Source organism: Phascolarctos cinereus, unplaced genomic scaffold, assembly GCF_003287225.1.
Source record: "Phascolarctos cinereus isolate Bilbo 61053 unplaced genomic scaffold, phaCin_HiC Scaffold_1;HRSCAF=81, whole genome shotgun sequence".
Taxonomy (NCBI): domain Eukaryota; kingdom Metazoa; phylum Chordata; class Mammalia; order Diprotodontia; family Phascolarctidae; genus Phascolarctos; species Phascolarctos cinereus.
Genome location: NW_027555514.1, coordinates 186,357,978 through 186,384,207, shown reverse-complemented (window position 1 = coordinate 186,384,207; position 26,230 = coordinate 186,357,978). Strand labels below are relative to the sequence as shown.

Below are 26,230 nucleotides of genomic sequence, written 5' to 3'. Positions count from 1 at the left end.
AGCTGGGGACAGCTAGGTGACTCAGTGGATAGAACATCGGCCTTGGAGTCAGAAGGGCCTGAGGTCAAATTCAGCCTCAGCCACTTATATTAGCTGTGTGACCCTGGGCAAGTCACCTAACCCTGACTGCCTCTTTAAAAAATTTTTTTAGCCCAATGTTCCAGCCTGTCAGAACATGTGTGTTAACTAACCCTCCCCAATTTTTGTCATTTTAAAGTGGGTAGATGTCATCTATGTTTTTTCGAAAACTATTTGTTGATAAAAATATTAAGCAGCACAGGGCAGGTGCAGATCTCTGGGACCTCCGTTAGAGGCATCTGACAAGCTGACAGCGACCATTAGAGTTACTATTTGAGTCCAGCCATCCCTGTCTTTAATCAGTCCTGCCTTTCATTTCTGGTCTAAGTCTCTTTCTGTTTCTTGGTCTCAGTTTCTATCTGTCACCCTTTCTGGATGTCTAATTACAAAGAGATTTCCCCATCCCCACCCCCTTTCCACTGCATCCCTTCCACACATGCCCCACAGGAACACACAGACCAAATTACTGGGGGCTTTATTTACAAGGATGGGGAACAGCTGGGGTCCCCTCAGCTTCCATGGGCTATATACAGTGGCCAGTGTAGGCAAAGGGAGTGGAGGTAAAGCTATTAAATTAGAAAAGGGCTGATTGAAAGGGAGGGAGGGGGAGGCCAAGGAATAAATACCCGAATGGGAGGAGGGGGAGAAGAGGTTGTGTCATAAGTCACTGGAAGTAGACATCTTCTGGTGTTTGGCATCAGGCTGCAGAGAAAGAAGGGAGGGTGGGAGTGAGGGGGGTGCAGTCAGGAGGGTAAGCCTCAGGGAAGTTGCTGGCAGGGGAAAGGCGTGGGTAGGGGTGGAGGAAGTTGTGAGACTGGGGGGGATTTATTTGAGAATAAAGGGGCAAGGGGACCGGGTTGGGGGTGGGGTGGAAGGGAAGTCCCATAGAATGGAGAGCACACAGGTGGCTGACGGTGGTGAACGCAGAGGGGCACTGTGGGAAGAATTACCATAGAATCTCTATGCGGTCATTTCTTCTTCACGGAGCCTTTGCCCTTCTCCTTTTCAGCTGACCGCTGTTTCTTCATCTTTTCCTCCTTCTTAGTCTTGCCCTGCAGGTTCTCATACACATCTTCCCGCTGTCTGCAGTTGCACAGGGGTGGGCAGACAGTCATGGAGGGAAGACAGGGAGAGGAATAGGAAGAAGAGAGGGTGGAGGAGTGGTTCAGGACTGCAGAGAGGGGCAAGACCCAGCCTGACGGCTGGGAAGTATGCTGAAAGTTCAGAGTCCCTGGAGCAGCGGGGCTCACCCTGCGGTCTCTCCTACAATTAACGCAGAGCACGCCTGGAAACCACCCTGGACTTTAGCCCTCTCATTTCCAACTGTAATCTTCCCTTCCATGTTGGGGGGGAGGCAGGGAGAGGAGTATGGACCAGGAAAGGAAAGTTCCTCCCGGCCAGCCCTAACAGAACTCAGGCAAGGGACTAGAAAAATTTGGAAGCAAGGACTCCGAAAGCCCTCAGGTCTCAGCTCTGACACCTACTAGCCTTACTTACTAACTTACAGAGCTTTCAGAACCCGTTTCATAATCTGTGAAAATGAGGAGGTTAGCCTAAGTAATCTCTAGGGCCCCTTTTCAGTAAAAAAAAAAATTAGGTGACTAAGTGATTGAAACAATATAAAGGGAAAGAATTTTTTTAAAGGGGTGGGAGGGGGGGAATGAAACTGAATGCTGTGTAAAATGATATTGGCCAAGATTGGGCCTGGACAAAAGTTGAAAAAATGTACTTTCCTCCCCTGTTTGCAGAGGAGGAGGGTGTGGGGTGGGGTGTCTGTGAGCATGGGATACTGCCAGACATGATTGATATATTGGTTGGTTTTACTCCAATGCTTCTCTCTCCTCCCCCACCTGCACCCCCCCACACTCCCCCCTCAATTATTTTTTAATCTTTTATGGGTTTTTTTTAATAAGGGATAATCCTTTGTATGGGGAAGGGCTATATTCAGAAATAAAGATATCAATAACAATAATTTTTTTAAAATTATGTGATCTATGCCTACTCTTCTTCCCTTAGACAATGTTTTAACCTCAGTCCATGGAAAATAGGAAGCTGGGTTAGTGTATAGAGGCCCTGAAAGGTTAGAGGGAAGGAGAGTTACTCACTTTGAGGAGGTCCGGGTGGCCTTGGCATGGGCATTCTTCATGGCTGGAGGGTACCCGATGTTTCCATACTCTGACTCCACCTGGCCTTTCTGGGACTGGGAGAGGGGATAGGGAGAATGGGTGTCACAGCCAGCCCAAGTTTAGCCCTTTCCTCCACTCCCAAACTAGCCAGCTCCTGCCTTGGTCCACTGTCTTGCCACCCAAATCCTACCTGCAAGACATCTAGTTTCCTCTTGGTGGTCTCAATGAATTGCGCAATAGCCATGTAGATGAACTTGTACTGGGCTTCTGTCTGCACCATCCCTGAACGCTGGGCCCGAACCATCTGGATGGTTTTCTGGATGTCAATGTCACAGTCCAGACCTGGGATGTGGAAAGATAATTAATCAGGGCCCTGGACATCCTCCCTTCCTGCCAGTATAACCCAAGCCCACAGGATCTCGTCTTCTCATCACAGAAAGGCATTATCTGGACATTGGGGTACTTTAGATCCAACTAGGGTGGAGGAGGGTAATGAAAGGGAGAAGCATGTTATCCCTTCTCCTCCCTAATCCCAAGGTCCTGGGGAAAGCAGTGCCTCCTTCTACCTTTCGTGGAAATGGCCTCCATGATCATGTCGATAACAATGATGGTCCCAGTCCGTCCAATGCCAGCGCTAGCGAGAAGGGGAAAACGTGGGGGAAGTCAGTGACTTTGTAAGAGGGCAGAGGTGGCCCTGGCTGCCCAGTGATGCTGAATAGGAAAAGAGGAGAGGTTTGAGGGACAGAGACAGCAGCCACTGTTAAGGGTTGAAAAGGTAGGGGCTAGGTTTGTGGCTGTGCTCCCCAAGTCCTCCGAAGGTGGTCCTCTCTCCTGTTTTCATTTGGTCTCAGTCTCCCAGCCCCTTTATAATTGTCTCTGTCTGTCTAGGCACAATCTAAGGCAGAGGATCAGCATTGTCAGGGAAGACGATGGGCAGATTAATGGTCTAGTTCTTAGATTTCTTTCTTCTTACTTCCTCCTGATTTCAGTGAAGCCTGATTTTAGTGAGGCCTGCAGCTTGATTTCATTTTAAAAAAAGAAAAAATATTGAGATTTGAAGAAACCTTAGAAGTCACCAAGTCATCTTCATTTTAAACCAGACTTGTGGTTTCATTTTATTAGTATGGGGGACTTCCTACTGAGGAAACTCCCTCTACCAATGCAGGTGAACACCTGCTCTATACCTTAGAGTGTTTTTTTTTTGGGGGGGAAGCAATTGGGGTTAAGTGACTTGCCCAGGGTCACACACTAATAAGTGTCTGACATTAGATCTGAACTCAAGTCCTTGTGAATCCAGGTCCAGTGCTCTATGCACTGTGCCACCTAGCTGCCTGTGACTTAAAGTCTTAAAAAGCTTCCTGGGAGCACTTGGTGAAGAGACTTACCCATAGACGGTATGGGGCAAAAGAAGGATGTGAACCGAGGTCTTCCTGACTGTGAGCTTACTGCTCTAGCCACTACACAATGCCATCTCAGCCCCTTACCCCACCCCCCAAGTCCTTTGTTCATGCCCTTTCCTGAGCCTGGAATGTCCTCCCTCCTCCTGGTGAGCTATCAATCAGTCAATAAACATTTATCAAGCACCAACTATGCCTGCTATGAGCCAGGCACTGTGCTAAGTGCTGGAGATACAAAAAGAGACAAAAGACAGACCCTGCCCTCGAGAAGCTTACAATCTAATGGGGCAGACAACATGCAAATATGTACAGACAAGCTATCACAGGATAAATAGGAAATAATTAACAGAGGCAAGGCACTAGAATTAAGAGGGAATGGAGGGATGGGGGGGTGCTTCCTGTAGGAGGTGGGATTTTTGTTGGAACTTAAAGGAAGCCAGGAAGGTCAGTAGCCAGAGGAGGAAAGGGAGAGCATTCCAGGACAGCCAGAGAAAATGCCCTGAGCCGGGGGCTGGACTGTCTTGTTTGTGGAACAGCAGTGTGTGTGTTCATGTATTCAGGGATGGGCCGTCAGTCCGTTACAGTCTATTTCAAATGTTACTTCCCCCATGAAGTTTTAACTAAATTCAAGACCTCACACACTACTTAGAGTTCATAACTCAAAATCCTGTGTTATATTTATCACTTAATTCTGTGTATCATGTAATCTGTGTCTCTGTGTTATGCCGATGTTTTTCATTTGTGTCTGACTCTTTGTGACTTCATTTGGGGTTTTCTTGGCAAAGATACCAGAGTGGTTTGCCGCTTCTTTTTCCAACTCATTTTATAGATGAAGAAACTGAGGCAAACAGGGCTAAGTGACTTCTCCAGGGTCACACAGCTAGTAAGTGTCTGAGGCTGGATTGGAACTCAGGTCCTTCTGACTCCAGGCCTGGTGCTCTATCCACTTCACCACCTAGCTGCCCCCACTCATAAATTTATCTCTGGCACAGTGTGTGCTCAACACACTTGTTTCATTAATAACGAGAACCAAAAGAATCACTTTTTAAAATTTACAGATGGCTTTATATTATCTAACTGAAGTCTCACAACAGCCCTGGGAGGACAGGATTGCACCTATAATGCTCATTTCAGTTATGGAGAAACCCAAGAGAAGTTCAGAAAAGTATTCAGAGTCACACATCCTGTAACAGTTCTTCCTGATTCCAGTCCAGTCTGTCCACTTAAGCACACTGACTCTCTTTAATTTAAAGATGAACTTACTTGTTTTAACAGAGAAAGAAACTGAGTCCACACCCCATTTTCCCTTAGCTCTTTTAGCCCTACCTTGCCTCTCCTCTCCAGTCTGTCCAGCAGCTGCTCTGATCCCAGCCCTGGCATCCCACTTCAGCTCCAACATTTTCCCTCTTGGCATTCAGAACTTCCCTAGCCTTAGTGCTCTGAAATACTTTCCCCTTCCCAAGGTCTCATCACCAGCCCTCCACCCTGCCTAGAGTTCACCCCAGAGTTTCATGGCCCTTTCCTCTCTACAGACTGGTCCTATTGTCTTTCTGTTCTGCCTTTAGGAATTCCTTTTGGGATTTCTCCTTATGAAAATCTCATTTTCCCTTCTATCCCCAAACGTTCATGAGAAGGCTGCTCTTTGCGGCAGTATGGGACAACGGGATAGAAGGCAGGATTGGGCACCCAGAGTTGGGCCCTCTTTACTGAGTTCTGGGGAAGAGGCAGAGAGCAAAGATGGACCATCCCTCCTCAACACCATTCCTGCAGTCTAACTTTAGGGAAGATATCCCTCCCCAGGACCATCAGAACCCAGGTGTGTGGACTCCTGCTCCCCCCCCCCTTCATATTAGGTTTGTCAAGCTGGTGGCCTGAGTCACACTGTCTAATTTCAAACCCATCTTGTCAAAAATAACTTCACCCACTTCCTTCCTGTAACGTCTAAATAAAGGCCATGGGGATTTTGAGAAGTTTGGTCCAGGGAGCTGTCAGGAATGGTGGCTTCTGGGTAGGCTGCTTTTCCCCCTACCCAGAGGGTGCCAAAGATCCACTCAATGACAAGGGCTGGGGCCGGGTCTGTGGTGTCCACCTACAAATTTCAGTCCTATGCCACCAGTTCTGCCGTTCCCCTCCCCCTTTCTTCCTATGACCATCATCCCTCCACCTCCACCCCCACCCCCACTTCTCATAGGAAGTGAAAGCAGAGAAATCATATAACCCTCACAGTCTGGGGCGCAACATGGGCTTCAGCACTGACAAAAGGAGCTTAGGCAAAATACATTCCAGTTCTTCCTCATCTCCTGCCCAACTCTAGCTAGACCTCAAGCCTGATTTCTCGGTAACATCTTAAGACATCCAAATCTCTCATTTTATAATGCAGAATACCGGGGCCCAATTCAATTCGACAGACACTTATTAAATGCCCACTACATGCAAAGTACAGAGTATACAAGAACAAAAATTGAAACAAACAAAAAGAAATCCCTGCCCTCAACGAGTTTACACTCTACTGGCAGAGATGTACTGTGATTTGCTTAAGTTAGTAAGCACCAGAGCTGGGACTGCAACCCAGGTACTCCTGATTCTCAGTCCAAGGCTGATATTTTTTTTTGTTCCTATTAACAGCTCTCTTTCAGGCCCTAAGCCCAGGGATAGCTGGAGGACCCCACTGTTGTCCAATTTTGGTTCAGCCCAGAACAGCATCTCATCAAGAATGAGAACAGTAAGGGCTCCTAGGGAAGTCAGTCAACCTACCTCTCACACTGAGCCACAGTAAAAAGTAGACTGGATAGAGTGGAAGGACCTGGGTTCAAATCCTGGTTCTGCTACTTACTGCCTGGGTGACCTTGGGCAAGTCACTTAACTTTTCTGAGACTCAGTTTCCTTGTCTGTTAAAAATGAACAAGATGGCTTGACCCAATAGCCTCTAAGCTGCCTTTGAGCTCTAAATCTAAACCTAATGACCTCTGAGGTCCCTTTAGTTTTCAATCCTATATTCCCAATAGTAAGTAACTAGGGTCAATGATAATTTGGCTCTTGTGGGGAACACTTCTTCCTTTTCCCTGCATAGTTCAGATTGGGAAGACCTACGCTATGGCTAAGCAGACAAAGCAAGTCCCAGGGCTTTAACCCCAATTGCCTCACACCAAAAAAAAAATTCCACCACTTCAGAAAAACTGGTTTTCTTGCTGTCCCTTCATTTCCTAACACTGTGCCTTTGCGATGACAGTCCCCCATGCCTAGAACACACTCCTTCTAAACCTCTGCCTTATAGAATCCCTGTTTCCCTCAAAGACCAGCTTAAGTACTTCCTCCTAATCTGCTTTCCCCATCCCTCAAAATTCCTGCTTTTCCTCCTGGTCCTCACCTTATTTCCTCTGTACCTATAGATATGGGGATGGGTGGGAAGAGGAAGGGGTACTCTTTGAGGAAGCACAACATCTCACCTGCAGTGTACTATGATCGGCCCTGCATGGGGCAGCCTCTCCTGTCGCTGGTTGATCTGGTCCAGGAAGCTGAGGATGCCTCCAGGTTCACTGGGCACCCCATGGTCAGGCCAGCTCAGGTACTGGTAGTGCCAGATCTTCCTCACTAAGTCTCCCTGAGGCAGGACATTGAAAGCATTGGCACCCATTCCACTTGCTCTCACCATCCACAACGATGCCACAATCTTTTTCCTCCCCACTCCCTCTTGGTAAGGACCCTAAGAGGTTAGGCGAGTCCCCCTCCCCAACTATGCAGACAGAGAGACCCTGTGCTAGGGTAACTTACATTGTCCAGTGGGGAGACCTGCAGGCTCCGGACCTTATACTCAGGGGTATCATGCTCCTTGCAATTGAAAACACAGTATAGGCCATATGCCCGTTGGGTCCCAACTTCAGGCCAGTAAGGGACACACTTGTTCTGGGGACAGAAGGGGCAGAGGAAAAAATGGCAGTGAAATAAGACAGAGAAGAAATAAGAGACAGGAGAAGAGATGGATGGAGAAGGATTAGATAGAACTAACTTAACTTTTATCTACTATTACTACAGGAAAGGCCATGGAGCAGCCTGGTGCCATGGAAGGAGTGTTGGTCCTGAAGTCAAGCTCAAGACGAAAGTTGAGATTAGATTATTTTCAAGGTCTCTTTCAGGTCTAAATATTTTATGATTCTAGGTGCTGTGGAAAATACAATAATGGCGCAGTCCTTGTCTTCAAGAGGCTTATAGTCTACTAAGAGGAGACTGGAAGGTTGTGAAACTATCTTGCTGCTTGTTAATCAGCCCTGGGATGTTGCTGTCTCACTCTTGCAAGGTCACCCTGGTATGATCAACTATAGGGGCAGACATATTGTGAGGAAGTAAGGAGGAATGAAAGGGAGTTAAGCTCCCACTCTAATTGGATCATAGGAATTGGGCTAAACCCCTTGCTGTCTGTTACTGGACTGGCATAAACCATCCCATTTCAGACACAAGAGACCCAACTTCTCATCCTGATTCTTCTACTAATGAGCTTGGGCATCGATAGGCTTCAATGTCTTCATCTGTAAAATGAGAGAGCTGGTGTTTACCAAACCAGACCAAATCAAATTATATTTGGGATCTGCACGCTTCTTAAATTCTTCACCCTGATGGAGCAGGGAGAGAAGTACCAGGCAGAAGAGATACCCTGGAAAGGCCACTGACCAGCAGTTCTATTGCAATATAAAAGACGGTATTAAGGAACAGATTCAGATAAAGCATTTAGCTAGCAAAATGATTCCTAAGGCTAGATTCTTATGCTTACTTGACTCTTACTCCAAATGGCATTTCTACATTTTTTTATGTCTTCTAGGAACCAGTTACATAGTTATATTTTGGTAATAAAGGGTAATAAAAATGCATAAAGGCGTTACCTCTCAAACAAATAATGAATGAATGAATTCTCTACCCTGAACCAATCTGTTCTCCACAACACTGCACTTCTTGGGAGCTCAGATATTAGATACAGGAGGCAAGGGGGTAGATTTGCAGACAAGCACGGCAAAAGAGTATACAGTAAAAAAGAAGGGAAAAAAAAGAGAAAAATGGGAGGTCCATTTTTTTAAGTCAATAGGTTTTATGAAATCAGGATTTGGGGTAGTAAAAGTTTTACAGACCCATAAAAACTTAATTTGGAGTAGCTGCCTAATTTCAGCTGGCAACTATCTGGTTTTAGATAATTTTCGTCTGAGGTCTCTCATTTTAGACACCAGTTGGGAAATAGACCAAAGGTTGAGAGGAGAGGTGACGTTGAGAGGAGAGAAGAAGTCAGGAAGTGAGAGAAGAGAGCTGAGAAGAAGGGAGAAGAGGGAAGGAGTATAAGAAGAGAAGTGAACCATTTTGGACCAAATGGAATGTGCCATACCCGACCCTTCTCCACCTCCCGGGTAGTCATGACAATAACTTGGGAGTTTTCCTGCCACACCATCTGCCAGAAGTCATTAACTGTGGCATCCAGACAGCCTTGGCTGGCGATGTAGATCTTGGCATTTTCATCCGCACCCACCAGCTGGTTCTGAGATCAAGGACAGACAAACCGATTAGTCCATTAGATTGTGAGCTCCTTGAGGACAGGTACTGCCTTTTGCCTCTCTTTGTATCCCCAGCCCTTAACACAATGCCTTGCATCTAGTAGGTGCTTTATAAATGCTTATGAACTGACATATCTCTAGAGACATAGAATCCCATCACTCTAGCCTCACTCACCCCATCCTCTAACCCATGAACCTGACCACCATGGCCACATCTTCAACAGCATTTTTGTTTGTCCCAGTCTCAAATCTGTGTCATGTCTGTATATGCTGTCTCTCCCCCATCAGTCCATGAGTACCCTGAAGATAAAGACCCATACCTCATACCTCCTCCTCCTCCTCCCTCTATATCCCCAGACTTCATCTAGACCAGGAGCTACCACTGACCTTGACATAATTGGCGTTGATGTAATCAGACCCTGGGATGTTGCTGTCTCGACCTTGCAGGATTACCCTGGTGTGATCAACTATAGGAGAAGACATATTGTGAGGAAGTGAGATGTGAAGAGGAGCTAATTGGATCATAGAAATTGGGCTAGAAGTATTGGGTTGCCCTAAATCCCCCCTCTGTACCTCCCCACTCAGATTTTATCTAGTCAGTGGCAGAATAAAGAAGCAATAAAGTCTCCCCACAGAGGAGACTTGGAGACCTAGGAGAGGGGGCTTGAGACCCAGTGGGAGAAGGAAGAACTGTAGACCTAAAAGGGGATGAATGGTAGGGCTGGAAGCTTTAAGGGTGAAGAGAGAGCTAAAGGTTCCATGGGAGAGGTGGGCTCTCACAAGGGAGAATGTTCTTGTATCGGTTCTTGCTTTTATTTTCAGGTCTCTGCCCCTCATGCCGATCATACAAATTCTTCACCTCCTGCTTCTGAAGACTCTAGAAGATGAAGAGAGAAAGGGCTTCAGCCAGTGGGGCAGAAGGAAGGGTAGGACAAGGAAACTGGGCCAGAAAGATGGACACTGAGATAATCCAAACTATAGAGAAATGAAGAGAGAAACACAACGAGAAAAAAGAAAAAAGAAAGACAAAAGACAGACACCCCCTGACTGGGGGTTCAAGCCAAGAATCTGAGACAAAAAAGCCTGCATGAAGACACTAAATTTGATGGGCTAGCTGCCTAGGATGTGGTATGAACGAATGAGTAGATAAAAGAATAAATATTTAAGTCCCTACTTTATGCCAGAAAAGAGGCATTGTGATGTTGTGACAAAGATCTGGCCTTTGAGTCTGGAAGACCTGGATTCAGGTCCTACCTCAGATACATACCAGCTGGGTGACCCAGAGGAATCACTTGACTGCTCAGTGCTCAGGCTAAAGACTATAAATTTCCGAGTGCTAGCTGATCAATATTTTTTGTTGTTCTTCAGTCATTTTTCAGTCATGTCCAACTCTTCAAGACCTCATTTGGGGTTTTCTTGGCAAAGATACTGGAGTGGTTTGCCATTTCCTTTTCCAGTTCATTTTACAGATGAGGAAACTGAGGCAGAGTTAAGTGACTTGCCCTGGGTCACATAACTAGTAAGTTTCTGAGGCTAAATATGAACTCCAGGCCTATCACTCTATCTACTGCACTACCTAGATCAATATTAGATGAGGGAATTCCTCACTAGAAATTCCTTACACAGTAAAATCTCAGGTAAGGTCAAAAAGTATATGGTAGGGACAAGGGCAAGGTGGGAAATGGGGGAGGATGGTCTTCACTATAAGCATGCCAAAAGAATCTTCCTAAGGCACAGATCTAACTCTATCACTTACCTACTCAAAAAACACTCAATGGCTCCCCGTTGCCCTTAAGCATTTGAGCTCTTCCCCGATCTGCTACGTTTCCTACCTTATTTCATGCTACACCCCTTCATGAGATCTAAATTCCAGGTGAACTAGACTATGTGTTACTTCCTAAACACACTCTATCTTCCTTTTGGGCTGAGCTGTCAGCCTAAATCCCTCCAATTTTAATGCTTTCTCCCATTTCAATTATGTTTAATAGAATGTAAACTCCTTCAGGGGACTGTGTTAGGTGTTTGGTTGTTTTGTTTTGTCTTTTAAAAGGGCCTGAAGATCAAGTGACCACCATGTGCCGATGTGGCCGGTGATGTGCTAGCCCTAGGGATACAAAGAAGAAAGGGAATCTGTCCCTGCCCTAGAGGAGCTTACCATCAAGCTGAGAAAGAAAAGACATAAATCTTTTTAGAGGCAGACAAAAAATATATATTTTATAGGTGGATAAAAAATAGGCATGAGGGGAGGAAGATACTAGTAGTTAGGGATGGGGTTCAGGAATCAGGAAAGGCTTCATTTATGACTTTGGGTAACTTAATCTTCTCTTGGCCTCAGTTTCCTTATCTGTAAAGTGATGGGGTTGAACTAGTTGGCCTTGGAGGTCCCATCCATGATGCTACATTGTGTGTAGAAGGTGACCCTTGATCTGAGCCTTGAAGGAAACTGAGGTTCTAAGACATGGGAGTGAAGAGGAAGAGTATCCTGGCCAGTATGAAGGGATGCAGGCAGGTGATGGAGTATGGTGTGTGTGAGGGTCACCACAGAGGCCAGCGTGGCTGGATGAGCTGAGGGGTGTTCTGGTAAACATTTAACAACTGGCTTTCTGGATGAAGAAAAAAACTTGTATACACTACATATGTTTACGTCTAATCTGCAGTACGAACATTCTCTCCATAGCCTTTTTTTTTTTAAAAGACTATACAACCAACAAAGCAATAAAGCAAGCCTTGATTTGTAGCAATACTCATGCTGAAAATTTAACAATCAGCTCTTGGAACCTGTGGTAGGAGCTGGCTCCAGATCACCCCTGGGAGTAATGAACAATGAAGATGGAAAGGTAGGTTAAGGTCAGGCTTCAAATGCCAAACTGAGGAGTTCATTTAATTAACTTAATTAATTAGTTAATTAAGTATCAGAATTTATGAAGCAGGAGAGCGACTTTATCATACCTGTGCTTTAGGAAAACCACTTTGGCAGTTGTGTGGAGGAGGGATTGAAGCAGGGAAACCAATTAGAAGACTATTGAAATAGTCAAGGTGAGGGGTGATTAAGACCTGAACCAGGTGTCATAGTGACTAGATAGTTGGATTTGGAATCAGGAAGACCTAAGACTAAGACACTAGCTATGTGACCCTGGACGAAAGTCAGTCTGAGTTTCCTCATCTATCTATCTATCAATCATCTATCTATCTATCTATCTATCATCTATCTATCTATCTATCTATCTATCTATCTATCTATCTATCTATCTATCTATCATCTATCTATCATCTATCTATCTATCTATCTATCTATCTATCTATCTATCTATCTATCTCTCTATCTAAAGGGGATCATAAGGGTACATACTTCACAGGGTTGTTTTTGAGGACCAAATGAGTTAATCTATGTAAAGTACTTTGCAAACCTTAAAATGCTTCGTAAATGTTAGTCACTGTTACTAAGTAGGGTGATGGTTATGTGAGTGGACAGAAGAAACAGATGCAAGAAATGTGGAGATACTATTGGTTCTAATTCTTCTTTACAGCATGACTAATGTGAAAAGATGTTTAATGGGAAGGTATATGTAGAGCCTATATCAGACTGCATGCTGTCTAAGGGATGGGAGAAAGGAAGGAGGGGGAGAAAATTTAAAACTCAAAAGCTTATGGAAGTGAATGTTGAAAACTAAAAATAAATTAATAAAAAATTTTAAAGAAAGAAAGATGTGGAGGTAGAAAAATTGATTGCATATCTTTTTACACCTTACATACCACCCTCCCTACCCCAGGTACTCTATGTCCTGGTTTCTCTAGCTTCCTTCAAATCCCAGTTGCCACACTACCTTCTAGAAAACCTTTCCTGATCCCCCTTAATTCTAGTCTCTTCCCCTTGTCATATTTTCAATTTATTCTGAATCTATAGCTTATTTGTATCTGTTGGCCCCCATTAGATTGTGAGCTCCTGGGGGCAGAGGTTGGTTTTTTTTGTCTTTCTTTGTATGCTTAGTAGAATGCCTGGTACATAATAGGTGCTTAATAAATTTTTACTGGCCATTGGTGACACCGAAGTTACAAACCTGGGTGACTGGAAGGATGGAGATGCCCTCAACAGTAATAGGAAAATTTGGAAGATGGGAGTGTTTGGTGGAAAAGATAATGAGTTCTATTTTGGACATATGAGTTTCAGATGCTGCCATGACATCCACTTTAAAACATCTAATAGGCAGTTGGTAATGTATGACTGGAGCTAAGGTGAAAGTCTATGGCTAGTTATATCGATCTAGGAGTCATCAGCACAGACATGATCATTAAATTCATGTGAGTCAGTGAGGTCACTCAGAGAAAGTATAGAGAAAGAAAAGAAGAAGGCTCGAGACAGAGCCTTGGGAACACCCACAGTTACAGGGCATGATGTGCCTTACAAACAAGAAGTACTTAATAAATTTTGTCAAATTTTGCAATCAAGCCTCCGAGGAGAGTGACTCACAGGGCACATAATTTTCCAGCCTTGTCTAGGGCACAACAATGCCTTGGCGCTGCTCTGTCGACCCACCCTATCTGGGACACTCACCTCAAACTCCTCCCAGAATCCAGCCTTGGATGTATCCTCTGCCTGCTGTTTCTTGTTCAATTCCAAGACTCGGTTCTCTATGTCAGCTGCATTCACTCTTGTGGCATAATATGGCTGGGGAGATGTCAGTAGATAATTGGACAGAGGGAAGGAGAATGAGTGTGAGTCAGGGAATTCAGAGACGTGAGGCAGGAATCAGGGAGGGAGGAACAGACACAGGGGAGAGCCCCTCTGCTCACCTGTCGAAGGTAGACAAAGGTACCTGAGGCCTCCTCAATTCCCGTCTTCTTGAAATGTTCCACCAGGTCAGTGAGGCTGTCAAAGGTCTCAGAGCCACCCACTGTGTAACGGCTAGCCTGAGACACCAAAGTGAAAGGTGTGACAATGGGAAGCGAGAGGAAAAGAGAGAGAAGTCCCAAGACATCTCCAAGCTCAGTCTACAAGGGCAAGCCCTCTCCTTGATCTTCTCCTCTTCACCTGACCCCTAGTACTAATCCTGAAACTCTAACCCCCTTAGCACCCCATTTCCCTCTTAACCAGGGTGGCAACACCCTGGGGGTAAGATGTAGCATTCTCCTGCCAGTTTTTTGAGACATCACCCTTCATACTCTTTATAGATGACAGGGTGGTGACCTCTGACCGACCAACTACCTGGCACCCTGGGGCTGGGCCTCTTGTGCTGTGTGGTGGCTGTCCCCAACCATCCTCCATTTTCACAGTTCCCAACCCTTGTTCCCAGCTTGACACTCACTGCGTTCATCTCACCTCACACATCACTTTGATATGAGTGACCCTGAGTGGGGAGCCCAGTCCAGCCTTGGGCTGGTCATTGAGTACAGACAGCACAAAATGACCAGGTTGGCTCAGGCTCTCACGGACCAGAAACGTCCAGGGTTCACCCTTGGCCTGAAGCAGCGTCTCAGCCTGGGCCCCAGACATGTGCCCATGGTACCACCTGATGGGACAGAATAAGCGAGGGCGGCAGAGAGTTGGGGAGAGAAATGAGATCAGAAAAGGGAGAAACTCAGACCCAAAGAAAGGAAAAGAGTCAAGAAGACAGAGACTGGGCAAGATGAAGAGAGACAAAGGAGAAACTCAGAGACAGACGAAACATCAGATCCGGACACAGAGATGAGGACAGTCGGGCTGAGACAGAGACGATGGGAAGCAGGGTTACACGAGATGAAGAAAGATGGAGCAGTGCAGCTGTAGGCAGAAATAGTAGATTCAACAACTTAGCAAATGTTTATTATTAAGCATTTTCTGTGTGCCAAACTCATAGTAATCTCTGTCAAATAAACAGAGATTAGGAAAGACAGGAAGTCACATGAGGAAGAAAGTCCTGGGAGATAGCCCCAGGGGATAGCCGAGAATGGAGGGGATGATGTGAAGGACCCCAAGACCCCATCACAGTGGAGAGCGGGAGAGATTGGGTGCTGCAGGGTTGACAGGTCAGGACAGAAAGCAGAACTGGAACTTTTCCCCAACATCTCCTCAACTCTCCCCGCCTCAACCTGTTCCCTAGAGGAAACAGTTAACCCCAGGGCTGCCCAGCCCCACAGGAAAACACGTGATGGAAAAAGCAAAAAGCTCCCTCTGGGGAGAGAGTGAGAAGTGAGGTTTCTTCAGCCTGGGGGTTGAGGAGGGGGGTAGAGATTTTCCAACCGCAGGGATGATGAGGTAGGAGGGGGAGGGTAGGACAGACAGTCTTCAGAAAAAGAACTTAATTTTTTCAATGCTCATATAGAGGCCAAGGCTTCTGTGACCACTGACCTAAGGACCCAAAGGTTTTTTCTCCAGTCCCCCACCCCCAGCCATACTACTTAGTGAAAAGGACTTTACTCCAGAAGTAGGCCTGGTCCCCCAGACTGAAAAGGAAGGGACTCTAAAGTCTGGTCCCCCACCTCCAACAACAGGATGAGGAAGTGTACATGCAAATACTGACTTGCCCACAGGCTGGTAATCAAGTACAGAAGGAACAGATGCAAATTCCCAAGGGAAACCACTCTGAAGAGAAAGGAAAGGGAAGGGAAGAGAAGAATGGCAAGGAAGGTTATTGGGGTGAACTCCTTTTTCCACCCAGAAAGTACTGAGTACTCCTTGGGACAACTAAGACATCCAGGATAGGGGAAGGGGGAGGGGGTGACTAACTACTCACAGTCATCTCTTTGAAGGTCTCCCTCAGTCTGGACTTTGTTAAAATCCAGTGCCTTCACTATCCCTCAATCCTTGGCTCTGCCTTGGTTTCTTTTAATTTTTTTTCTTGTACCCCTTGACCTCAGTCCATCTGCCACTGTCATTCCCATGGCTGATTCAAACTCTTCTTTGCAGAGTCCCTCCATAGCACCCACTGCTTCTGGCCTTTATGATGCCCTCAACCCCTGTGTCCTGTGTAGATCGTAGATTGGGATGGGAAGAAGGACTGAAGCAACATGGTAGGTGTGTAAAAAAAGGTCGAAGCAGCAGAGAGGTGGCACCATGGAATTACCAAGGAAGGAGGAGAAAGTTGAGGTTGGGCACTAAGTCCTAAAAAGTAGTGAATAATAGCTACATGCTAGTTCTCTAGGACTCTGTTCTTAGCCCTATCCTGGTCAATATTTTAAATCAATGACTTGGAATAATGTCATAGAAAACCTGTTTTCTAAGTTGACATTATGTATAACTGACAAGAACAGCTAGTATGATAATAGAAATAGGATTCAATATGTACTGAGCAACCAGGTACATAAGAAAAGGACAGGCCAACATGGCTTGGCAAAAGCTAATGTGAAAAGACCTGGCTATTTCAGTTGATTGCAAGCTTAATTTCAGAATCATGAAATCTTAGACTTGGAAAGGACATGAGAGGTTTTTTAGTCCAACCAATATCTAAACACAAATGCTTTCTACAGCATAACCAACAAATGGGCATCTGGCCTTCCTCAAAGACCTCCAGTCGCCAAGAACACTGTGACACAGCTGTTTTTAAAAATCAAATGCAAAATTAATAAAAGTACAGTGTCCAGACTGAAAGAGGAGATAGTTCCTTTTCACTCTGGTCAGGCCAAATCTGGTAATATGGTGCTCCATTCTAGGTGCTATGTTTTACAAAGGGAACTGATAAATATGGTCTGCAAACCATGTCAGGTGAAGAAAGATTAACATAACTGGGGATAGTGGATAGAGCACCGGCCCTGGAGTCAAGAGGACCTGAGTTCAAATCTGGCCTCAGATACATAATACTTCCTAGCTGTGTGACCCTGGGCAAGTCACTTAACCCCAACTGCCTAAAAAAAAAACCATAACTGGGGATATTTAGGCCAGAGAAGAGAAGGATGAAGGAGAATATGCTACCATGTGGAAAAAGAAGTAAATGCATTTCCTGTAGCTTAAGATCACAGAATGAGGGAAGTTATAAGGTGGATTTTGGCCCAAAAGATAAAGAACTTTCTAGAAAGAATTAAAGCTGTCCATCAATGGAATGCCTTCTTGTGGAAGTAATTATGTGTCCAATTGGAAAGCAGAGGGCCATCTGCCAGGCATGTTGGAGAAGGAATTTTTTTTTTTAAGAAAGGATTCTTGCATTGGGTGGGACGTTGGACCTCTGTGGGGGAGGGGTGGAACAGGACAGTTTTCCTGATGTTACATTACACTCACCTCTCATTAGGTTCAAGACCCTTACTAAGAGTCCAGGGTCAAGGCTAAGCTCCCCTGTCACTGGGGTGAAGAAGTTAGGGGGGAAGGTTGCCTCACCTCTCACTGGTGGGGTCAGAGCAGTTGAGTGGGTATTTGAGGTGGATAATAGTGCCATCACGGTCCTGCAGGACACCCTGCTGTTGAGTGTAATATTCCACCAGCTCTGTCAATGTAGCAAACTTCTCTCCTCCATAGAGGTCATAGAAATCCCCTGAATTCTGGATGCGGATGTGGGTCACTTGGTCTCCTACCCTGTGGGACACCAACCAGGAACAGTGAGAACAGGGGCACCCCAACCAGGAACAGTGAGAATGGGAACAGAAATGGAAACAGCAAAAGAAGGCAGGGTGCTACAACAAAACCAGAGGGTTCAGGCAGGGAGCAGGAGGCAGCTTGGAGGGAAGGGACATCCCACGGGTTGGGGGAGGTAGTCTGGGGGAGATGAGGCCAAGGAATGAAGGGCATGGGCAGAGTCTCCGGGGGAAAAAGGAAGAAGCACACCAACCTGACTGAGAGGGAGAAGTCTCCCTGGTTCTTTCGGCTGGGCCGGGCCAAGAAACTCCCATGGACTCCTCGGCCCTTCAGCAGAGTCTCAGCATCCAAGCCACTGAGATCTCGGTGAAACCACCTGTGGAAGGGAGCCCACCACTGGGGATGAGGGCCACAAGAGGCTGGGACAGGTGCTGTCCAGAGCCCAGCACCCGGCCTCCCTTTTCTAGACACAAGGGAGCACCTGCTCCCCTGAACCTTAGCTCCTCTTATGGTCCCTCCCACCCCCAGCATCCTGCACCCTAGGTCCTTACCTCACCATCTTGGGAAGACTTCCTGCAGGGTAGACTGATGGGTGAGGAGGGAGGACAGTATAGACGGGGCCCAGGACAGGGCTCTGAGCTCTCCCCTGGTACCACAGCACCCAGCCCCTCCCTGCACTGGTCCCTAGCTCCCAGAAGCACCACCAGTACAGGGCAGCTGGGGGGGGGAGGCGGGGACAGGAAGGGGCGAGGCCAGACCCCCAGAGGGAACTCACTTCTACTTCTCCTTTTGTAGACAAGCTGAGAAAGCAGGTCCTGGATCTCACACAAGCGTGTGATTTCTTAACACACATGGAGCAAGTTATGCACACACATACACATGTGTGTGGTGGCAATACGTACACAAAACCACATGGGCTCATGTGCATACCTGCTCCCAAAGGTCACACATGTGACCTCACATGCAGGAGCTTGCTCATATGCATAGAAGATGAATTAATCCGTGACTTCTAACACTTCTCCGCTCCCCTCCTCCCAAGCCCTCTTCCATCTTGATTGCATCTATAAACTGACCCACGTCCCTGCCTATGCTCAGAAAGAGAAAGAGAGCCAGGTGGATAAAAGGTCGCACCAAAAGGTCACCTAGGCACCATCACCCTAGGGAATAGGGAACCAGGGGCATGCCAAGAGCAGAGGAGAGAAGAGGGCAGGGGCTGAGAAATGACGTTCAACAAGGAGAAATGCACCAAGGAATGGAAGTAAAAAAAGTGGACAGGATGATCTCTGGGTAGGCTTCGGGGTAGCGTGTGGTTGTGCTCTCCACTTATGGGCCAGACCAGATGGCTCCACCAGAAGGGAATCTTTGGTACAGAGGGCCAGGTAAGTCACAGAAGCCTAGAACCCTGCTTCCCATGGACCACCTGCCTCCACTCTGTTGGAGGGGGTCCTAGCTGTTTCTCTAGCCTTCTAGCTTGGCATCTTCTCCCTAAAGGGTTCTCTGGATTGCTAAAGAGATGGCTGGAAGCTGAAGAGGCTCTGAAGCTGAATAATAGAGCCTGGGGGCTCCCAACTGTTAACAGTCATTTTAATTACTTATTTTAATTCCTGCCAGTGATTCTTTCCAAAGGAACCCAGTGAAATGGATAGAGCTCTAGCTTTGGAACCATGAAATCTGTATTCAAATTCCAGCTGCACTGCCAACTTCCTTCCTTCCTTCCTTCCTTCCTTCCTTCCTTTGTAACCTTAGGCAAATCACCTGGGACTTGCCTCTCTGGGACCCACTCTCCTTACCTGCAAAATGAAGGGGTGATGTGAGTGAGCTCTAAGATCCCTCTAAAGCTGTGATATATGATCCCCTCATTCAGAATAGATTCTTTCTCCTCACCTTGGTCCCCTATCCTGAAACTCTTAGGACTATGGGAAGGATATGGCCAATCACCAAATGGTTAGGAAAACATAACTCCCACCACCATCAAGGGGACTACAGTCTGGGAGAGAAATTGACCCAGAGCATCCCAGGTTACAGGGAACCAGGCAGGCCAAGGAGCTTGGGACAGGATACCTAAGGCTATATACTCTCTCGGCTGCTTAAGGACAGAAAGGGAAGGGAAGGGAAGGGAAGTGTTGACTTTGAAGGACTAGATTCACCCTGACAAGAAAAGAGCCGGGTTGGGAGCTCTAGGTTGGAGGCACACGCAGTCATGCAATATTCAGATACCTAGACTACACGACAATATCACTATCCCCACTGCCAAATATTTGTTGATCACCTGGCTAATGTACAGAGACCTGAACCAGGCCCTGGTGCTAATAACCTCTCAGTTAATCAATGAGCATTAATTAATTAAGTGCTTGCCAGCCACAGTGCTAAGAGATGGGGATACAAAGAAAGGCAACATGACTCTTTTCATGGAGTTCACATTCTAGACAACATGGAAATCCACTATGGATACACAAGGCGGATGTCAGGAAATCTCATAGGGGAAGGGGCCAATAGTAGCTGGGGGAGCCCACAAAGGCCTTTGGTAAAAGGTGGGATAAGAGCAGAGACCTAAAGTAAGCCAGAGAAAAGAAAAAGTAGAAGGCCAAAGAGCTTTCTAGGCAGGCTGACAACGAGGGCAAAGACACAGAAACAGAGAGCTCAAGGAAAAGTAAAGAGTTTACAGAGTTGGTAAGAGTTAGGTGTTAAGAAGGTAGGAAAGGAAGTAGTTGTGAAAGACTTTAAAGGCCAAAATGGAGGATTTTATACTTGATTCTAGAGGTAATAAGGAACCACTGGAGTTTACTGACTGAAGGTGGGAGGTGGGAATGATATGGTATGATGTGCACTTTAGAGAAAACACTTTGGGAAGATGGTTTGGAGTAGGACTTGAGGCAGGAAAAGCTATTTGAAATCTACTGTAAATAGTCCAGGCAAATTCGAGAAAGCAATTTGGAGCTCTGTCCAAAAGTTACTAACTGTGCATACCCTTTGACCCAGAGATAACACTATAAGGTGTGTGCCAAAATGACCAGGACCAAGAGAACATTGCATACAGTAACAGCAATATTGTTTTAAGAACGACTTTGAGCAAATAAGTCATTTTGACTATTATGAATACCCAAATTAACTATAAAGGACATATGACAGAAGACATCTGCATTCAGAGAAAGAACTTATAAGTAGAAGTATATGGTTCTCAGAGAGGACCTTGACGTTAGGAAGGTGATGCCAAGACTTGCAATTGATTTAGTGAGGGAGGGCTATGCAAAGTCACCAGCCTCACTTTCTCCTCCAGAGCCATCTGGGTCCAGTGACAAGATACAGATAAGGACGACTAGAGATGGCCCCCAGCAGCATGTATAGAATAATTTTACATATATATCTATTTGTGTACAATGGTGGCCATCTCTAGGGAGAAAGGGAAGAAAAAAAGGTGGAAAAAAAGAAATTTACATAACTGTTGTATATTTAAAAGGAATAGCAAGTTGTACACAGTAGATTTGCAATCATGTGCAATGTGCAATCATCTTTTTTATTGTACTGTTATGGAAATTTATTCCATAAATTAAAAATAAAATAAATTTTAAAAAGAAATCAAAGAGATGTAAAAACATTATCTATATAATTTTAAAAATTAAAGCTGATTATAGACAAAAAAGAAGAAGGACTCATATGTAGCAGTTCTTTTTGTAATAGCAAAGAACTGGAAATTAAAAGGTGCCTATCAATTGGGGAATGGCTTAAACAAATTACAGTATATGGATGCATGAATACTATTTTGGCATAAAAAATGATGAAAGGGATGGATTTGGGTATGCATTGATGCAGACTGAAGTGAGGAAGAATCAGGAGAAAAATTACCTATAAAAACAATTAGTTATAAAGACAACTCAGAAGGACTTAAGAACACCAACCAACTCAATAATTAACCATGATTCCAGGTGACCAAACACGCTTCCCACCTCCTGACAGAGAGGTAATGGACTCAAAATGAAAAATGAAGCTTTTTTTTTAACATAACTAACATAGGAACTTGTTTTGCTCAACTATGCATATTTATAACAAGGGCTTTCTTTTTCTTCCCCCTGCTAATGGAGGTTTGAGAGGGAGAAGAAATAAATGCTTATTAATTGAAAAAAAAAATACCAACAAGTCTAAATGAGAGGTGATGAGGGTCAAAACTAGAGAGATAACTGTGTGAGTGAAGAGAAGGGGATGGAGATGAGAAGTATTGTAAAGGTAGAAATGACAAAATTTGACACGTATATTTGGGATGAATGTGAGGAAGAAGTTGAGAATGACATCAAGGTGTCAAGCCTGGGTGACTGGGAAAATGGTGATACCTTTCATAAGAATAAGAAAGTCAGGAAGAGAGTAAAAGAATTAAGTTCTGTTTTAGACATCTTCAACTGTGTTATTAGCTGGAGACCCAGGACTAGAGGACTGTCCAAAAGGCAGTTAGTTAGTTATTCAGGACTGGGGCTCGGGAAAGAGATTAGGTCTAGCTAAATAGATCCGGTAATTATTTCTATAGAGATGACAAGTGATGAGAACACAAAGTGAGTATAGACAGAAAAGAGAAGTGGGTCCAGGAGAGAAGATTGGGGAAACATCTACAGCTAGTGAGCAGGACATTTATAAAGACTCACAAAGGAGACTGAGGACTGGTCAGAAAGGTAGGAAGGAGATCCAGGAAAGGGCAGCGCACAAAAACAAAAACAAAAACAAAACAAAACTAGAGAGAACTGAGAATCCAGGAAGGTGTTTGGCAGTATTAAGGTTGTAGAGAGGTCAAGAAGGATGAGGATTGAGAAAAGGCCATTAGATTGGGCAGTAAAGTGATCCTTGGTAATGTTAGAGAGAACAGTTTCACTGAACAATGAGATCTGCAGAGAGTTTAGAAATGAGTGAGAGGAGAAGTGGAGGCTTTGGTTAAGAAGGGGAGGAGAACACCGGCCCTGAAGTCAGGAGGACCTGAGTTCAAATCCGGTCTCAGACCAAACACTTGACACTTACTAGCTGTGTGACCCTTCGCAAGTCACTTAACCCCAATTGCCCAATTGAAAAAAAAAAGAAGGGGAGGAGAGATATAGGACCATAGCTACTGGGGATGGTCAGATGAAGCGAAGACTTTTTTTTTTATAAGGATAGGGGAGACACAGGCATATTTGTAGGCAGTGGTGAACAGCCAATAAGTAGAAAGGAGAACACTGAAGATTAGAAAGATACTGGGGATGGTTGTGGGAACAATCTTCTAGAGAAGATGAGAGGGGATGGGGTCAAGGATGCATGTAGAAGGGTCATCCTTGACAAGGAGAATGGCTACCTCTTCATGTCGGTGATGAAAGAGAGGATAGTAGGGGGAAAGATGCCTGAGTGATTGGAGAAGATGAGGAGGGGATGAGTGAATGGTCTCAGTTTTTTTGGTGAAATACAGGGTAAGGTCCTCGGCTGAGGAGAGGGGAGGAGTGTGGTAAGATACCTGAAGAGGGATGAAAAGCTTTGGAACAGCCCAGGGAATGAGTGGAAGGAAAAGTGAATTGACTGGGGAGTCACAAAAGGATTGCCTTTCTGCTGTGAGGGCCCAGTTGAGGTTATGTAACATAAATTTGTAGTACATCAGGCAGGTAGGGTGCAAGTTGTAGAAAATACAACCTACTTTATTCTGAATCTTTATTTGGAGGAATTCATTCTTGTCTCCTCACTCTTTCCTTCACCCTACGTATACTATATCTCAGTATCCATCCCCCTCTCTCAAGCCACACCAAAATCTTCATTACCTCTCACCTGAATTATTGAACTAGCCCCCTAATTAGCCTCCTTGCCTTATGCTTCCTCTTCTTTCTTCCAATTCACCCTCAACAAGCTGCCAAAGTGATACTCCTAAAGCGAAGGTATAGCCATGTTACTCTCCTGCTCAAGAAGCATCAATGACTCCTTACTACCTCCACGATCAAATATAAATGACTCTGGCATTTACAACTTGACTCTAGACTACCTTTCCAAGCTCCTTACACATGACTCCCTTAATACACTCTTACAGTCCAGCCAAACTGGGCTTCTTACTGTTCTTTACATTCAACTCTCATTATATTCCACCTTCTATCTCTGTGTCTGCGGTACACTCTTTCACCTCCATCTCTTACAATTCAGTTTCCCTTCAGAGATCAGCTCAAAACAGGTCTTTCCTGACCCTCCCTCCCTAGCTGCTAGAACTATCCTAAACTACTGGGGGGAAAGAAGGGAAATTATGTTTAACTTGAATATATTTTACATATGTCTCTATGTTGTTTCCTCTCATAGAATAGGATCTTTGAGCCAAGACTTCCTCTTCTGTCTTTGCACCCCCAAACTCTAGAGCCTTTCGGCTGTCTGGTTAAACCTTTGGACATCTCCTCAGAATGATGTTTTTAAAGATATAAAATATATAAAATTACAAAAGAAATATAGCTATCAAAAATGAATTTTTTTAAAGTTCAGGGACCCTAGGTTAAAATCCCTAGCACTGGGAACTAATTAAATGTTTGCTGATTGATGATTCTGTAGCAAATATACACTGTCAACAAAGATTTTTGAGGGAAGAGAATATGCACAAAGCAATTATTTCAGAAGGTTGACTAGGTAACAGTGTATATGAAAGATGCATAAACAGAAGAGAATAAGTCTTTATCTAGTAGTGCTGGCCCTTTACAAATATCTCATTGGATCCTCACAACAGCACTGTGAGGTAGATGCTGGTATTATCCCTATTTTATAGATGATGAAACTAAGACAAACAGAGGTTAAGTGACTTGCCCAGGATCTCATAGCCAGTAATTGCCTGAAGACAGATTTGAACTCCGGTCTTCCTGACTCTAGTCCTGAAGCTCTATCTCCCATGCCACCTGGCTGATTCTCTAAAAAGGGAAAAAAGACTGAAGTCAGGGAAATTATTTCAATACAAGCTAGAGAGAACAGGGGACTGAATAACAGTAGTAATCTACAATAATGATATTAGGAGAAAGTCTTCAAAGACTTAGTCTAGGTTCCTTTAGGCCAAGTCCTTCTTGACAAATTTTTATATTTTTACAGACTTCGGACTAGCACTTACAACAGTGCTATGTACTCAATAGGTGCTTAATAAATATTTGTTGATTTTTTTTTAAAGAACATTGAAAGGAGTTAGTCACTGTATTCCAGGCCCAGAGGAGGAGAAATCAAAGATGATTTTGAGATTCTGAGCCTAGGTGCCTGGAAAAATGACAGCACCAAGAAGTTGAGTTTAGGGGACAGTTTGAGGTGGAGGTGCCCAGGAAACAGAGTTGGCTTCCAGAGCCTGGAAATATAGATTTAAGAGGCTTGCAAAAAAAAAAAAAGAGGCAAAAGTTACACAGGTGAGAATGAATGAATGGATGGATTATGGCTTCCAAGAAGAAATTGTAAAAAAATAAAATCAGAAACCTAAATGCTTGAGTCCTGAGAAACACTCACATTTGGAGAAAGGAATAGGAAGTCATATAAGCAAAAGGATGTCATAAACATAGAAGCTACCAGAGTTAGGATGCATATCTACCCCCACCCTCCCACTCCATCCTCCTCTCCCAAGCTCAGGGTGAGCCAGGCTTCAAGTTCAGTGACCATTGTTACTGAGGGTCGGGTACAGAGGTAAATCTGGGCCGGACCAGAGGGGTTATGTGGAGAATACAAACCTCTGAGCAAAAATCCAACTTCCCCTTTCCTTCTCCCCCACCCCGAACCAAGTGTTCTAGTACAAAGCACATTAGCTAATTAACGCCCCAGTCTGTGCTGGCCACCACCTAGAAAATTAGTATCTGCCCCCTCCCTACTCCCCACCTACTGGATTCCTCTTCCTCTGGGTGACACCACCTTTCCCCTTTTGCTGCATCAATTTTAACAGTACTAAGGCCCAAGTGGTAGAAGCTGGAGTGAGCCAGAGCTGGGGGACTTACCCCGAAGACAGCATCTCCCCCAGCGGCTGGGTCTGGGTGGGTAGCCACAGATAGGGCTATGTGAAGTTACTGAGCCCACACGGGTCTGGCAGTTCAGGTAAAGGAGGAAACTCCGGAAAACTGGAGATTTCCTTATCCATCCCAGGTAGGGGCAGTGACACCACAAAAGACAACCCACTAAGTTAATGATCCAGAGAAGGGACTGGTGTCTGGAGGTGGGGCTAGCACAGGCCCCGCCCCTACCTGGGCAGCTTTTTCCAGAATCTCCTACAAATCCTGGCTTGACTCCTTTCCCTGTTTTCCTTGCCCTATCAAAGTAGATGAGGATTGGGAAGACAGAGAGAGGAAGAGACAGAGAGAGAGAGAGAGAGAGAGAGAGAGGAGAGAGAGACAGAGACAGAGAGAGAGACAGAGAGAGAGAGAGAGAGACAGAGAGAGACAGAGAGAGAGAGAGACAGAGAGACAGAGAGAGACAGAGAGACAGAGAAAGAGGGGGGGAGAGAGAGAGACAGAGAGAAAGACAGAGAGAGAGAGAGAGAGAGAGAGAGAGAGAGAGAGAGAGAGAGAGAGAGAATATGTGTGTTAGAAAACAAAAACCAAGGTCCCATTTTATGATCATAGGATTATAGCTGGAAGGAACTTTAGAAATCTTCTGACTCAATTTCCTCACAGTGCAGATGAAAACATT

The 26,230-nt window shown here is 45.1% G+C and overlaps 1 protein-coding gene across 2 annotated transcripts; it reads right to left on the bottom strand.

Moving 5' to 3' along the window:
- Positions 1-536: 536 nt before the first annotated feature.
- Positions 537-25,655, bottom strand: PTPN6 (protein tyrosine phosphatase non-receptor type 6). Of its 2 annotated transcripts, none has more exons than XM_020994263.2 (16): positions 25,543-25,655; positions 17,865-17,987; positions 17,417-17,611; positions 14,450-14,639; positions 13,924-14,040; positions 13,685-13,798; positions 9,913-10,009; positions 9,520-9,599; positions 8,967-9,116; positions 7,373-7,504; positions 7,048-7,202; positions 2,771-2,838; positions 2,395-2,546; positions 2,184-2,278; positions 1,029-1,161; positions 537-780 (listed from the first exon to the last, which is right to left on the bottom strand). In XM_020994263.2, the coding sequence occupies exons 1-15, from the start codon at positions 25,554-25,556 to the stop codon at positions 1,047-1,049; spliced, it is 1,797 nt and encodes a 598-aa protein (XP_020849922.1). In that variant the 5' UTR covers positions 25,557-25,655; the 3' UTR covers positions 537-780; positions 1,029-1,046. The 2 variants fall into 2 exon arrangements, with proteins under 2 accessions (XP_020849922.1, XP_020849921.1); XM_020994262.2 differs by lacking the exon at positions 25,543-25,655 and adding an exon at positions 18,163-18,310.
- Between the last annotated feature and the right edge of the window lie 575 nt (positions 25,656-26,230).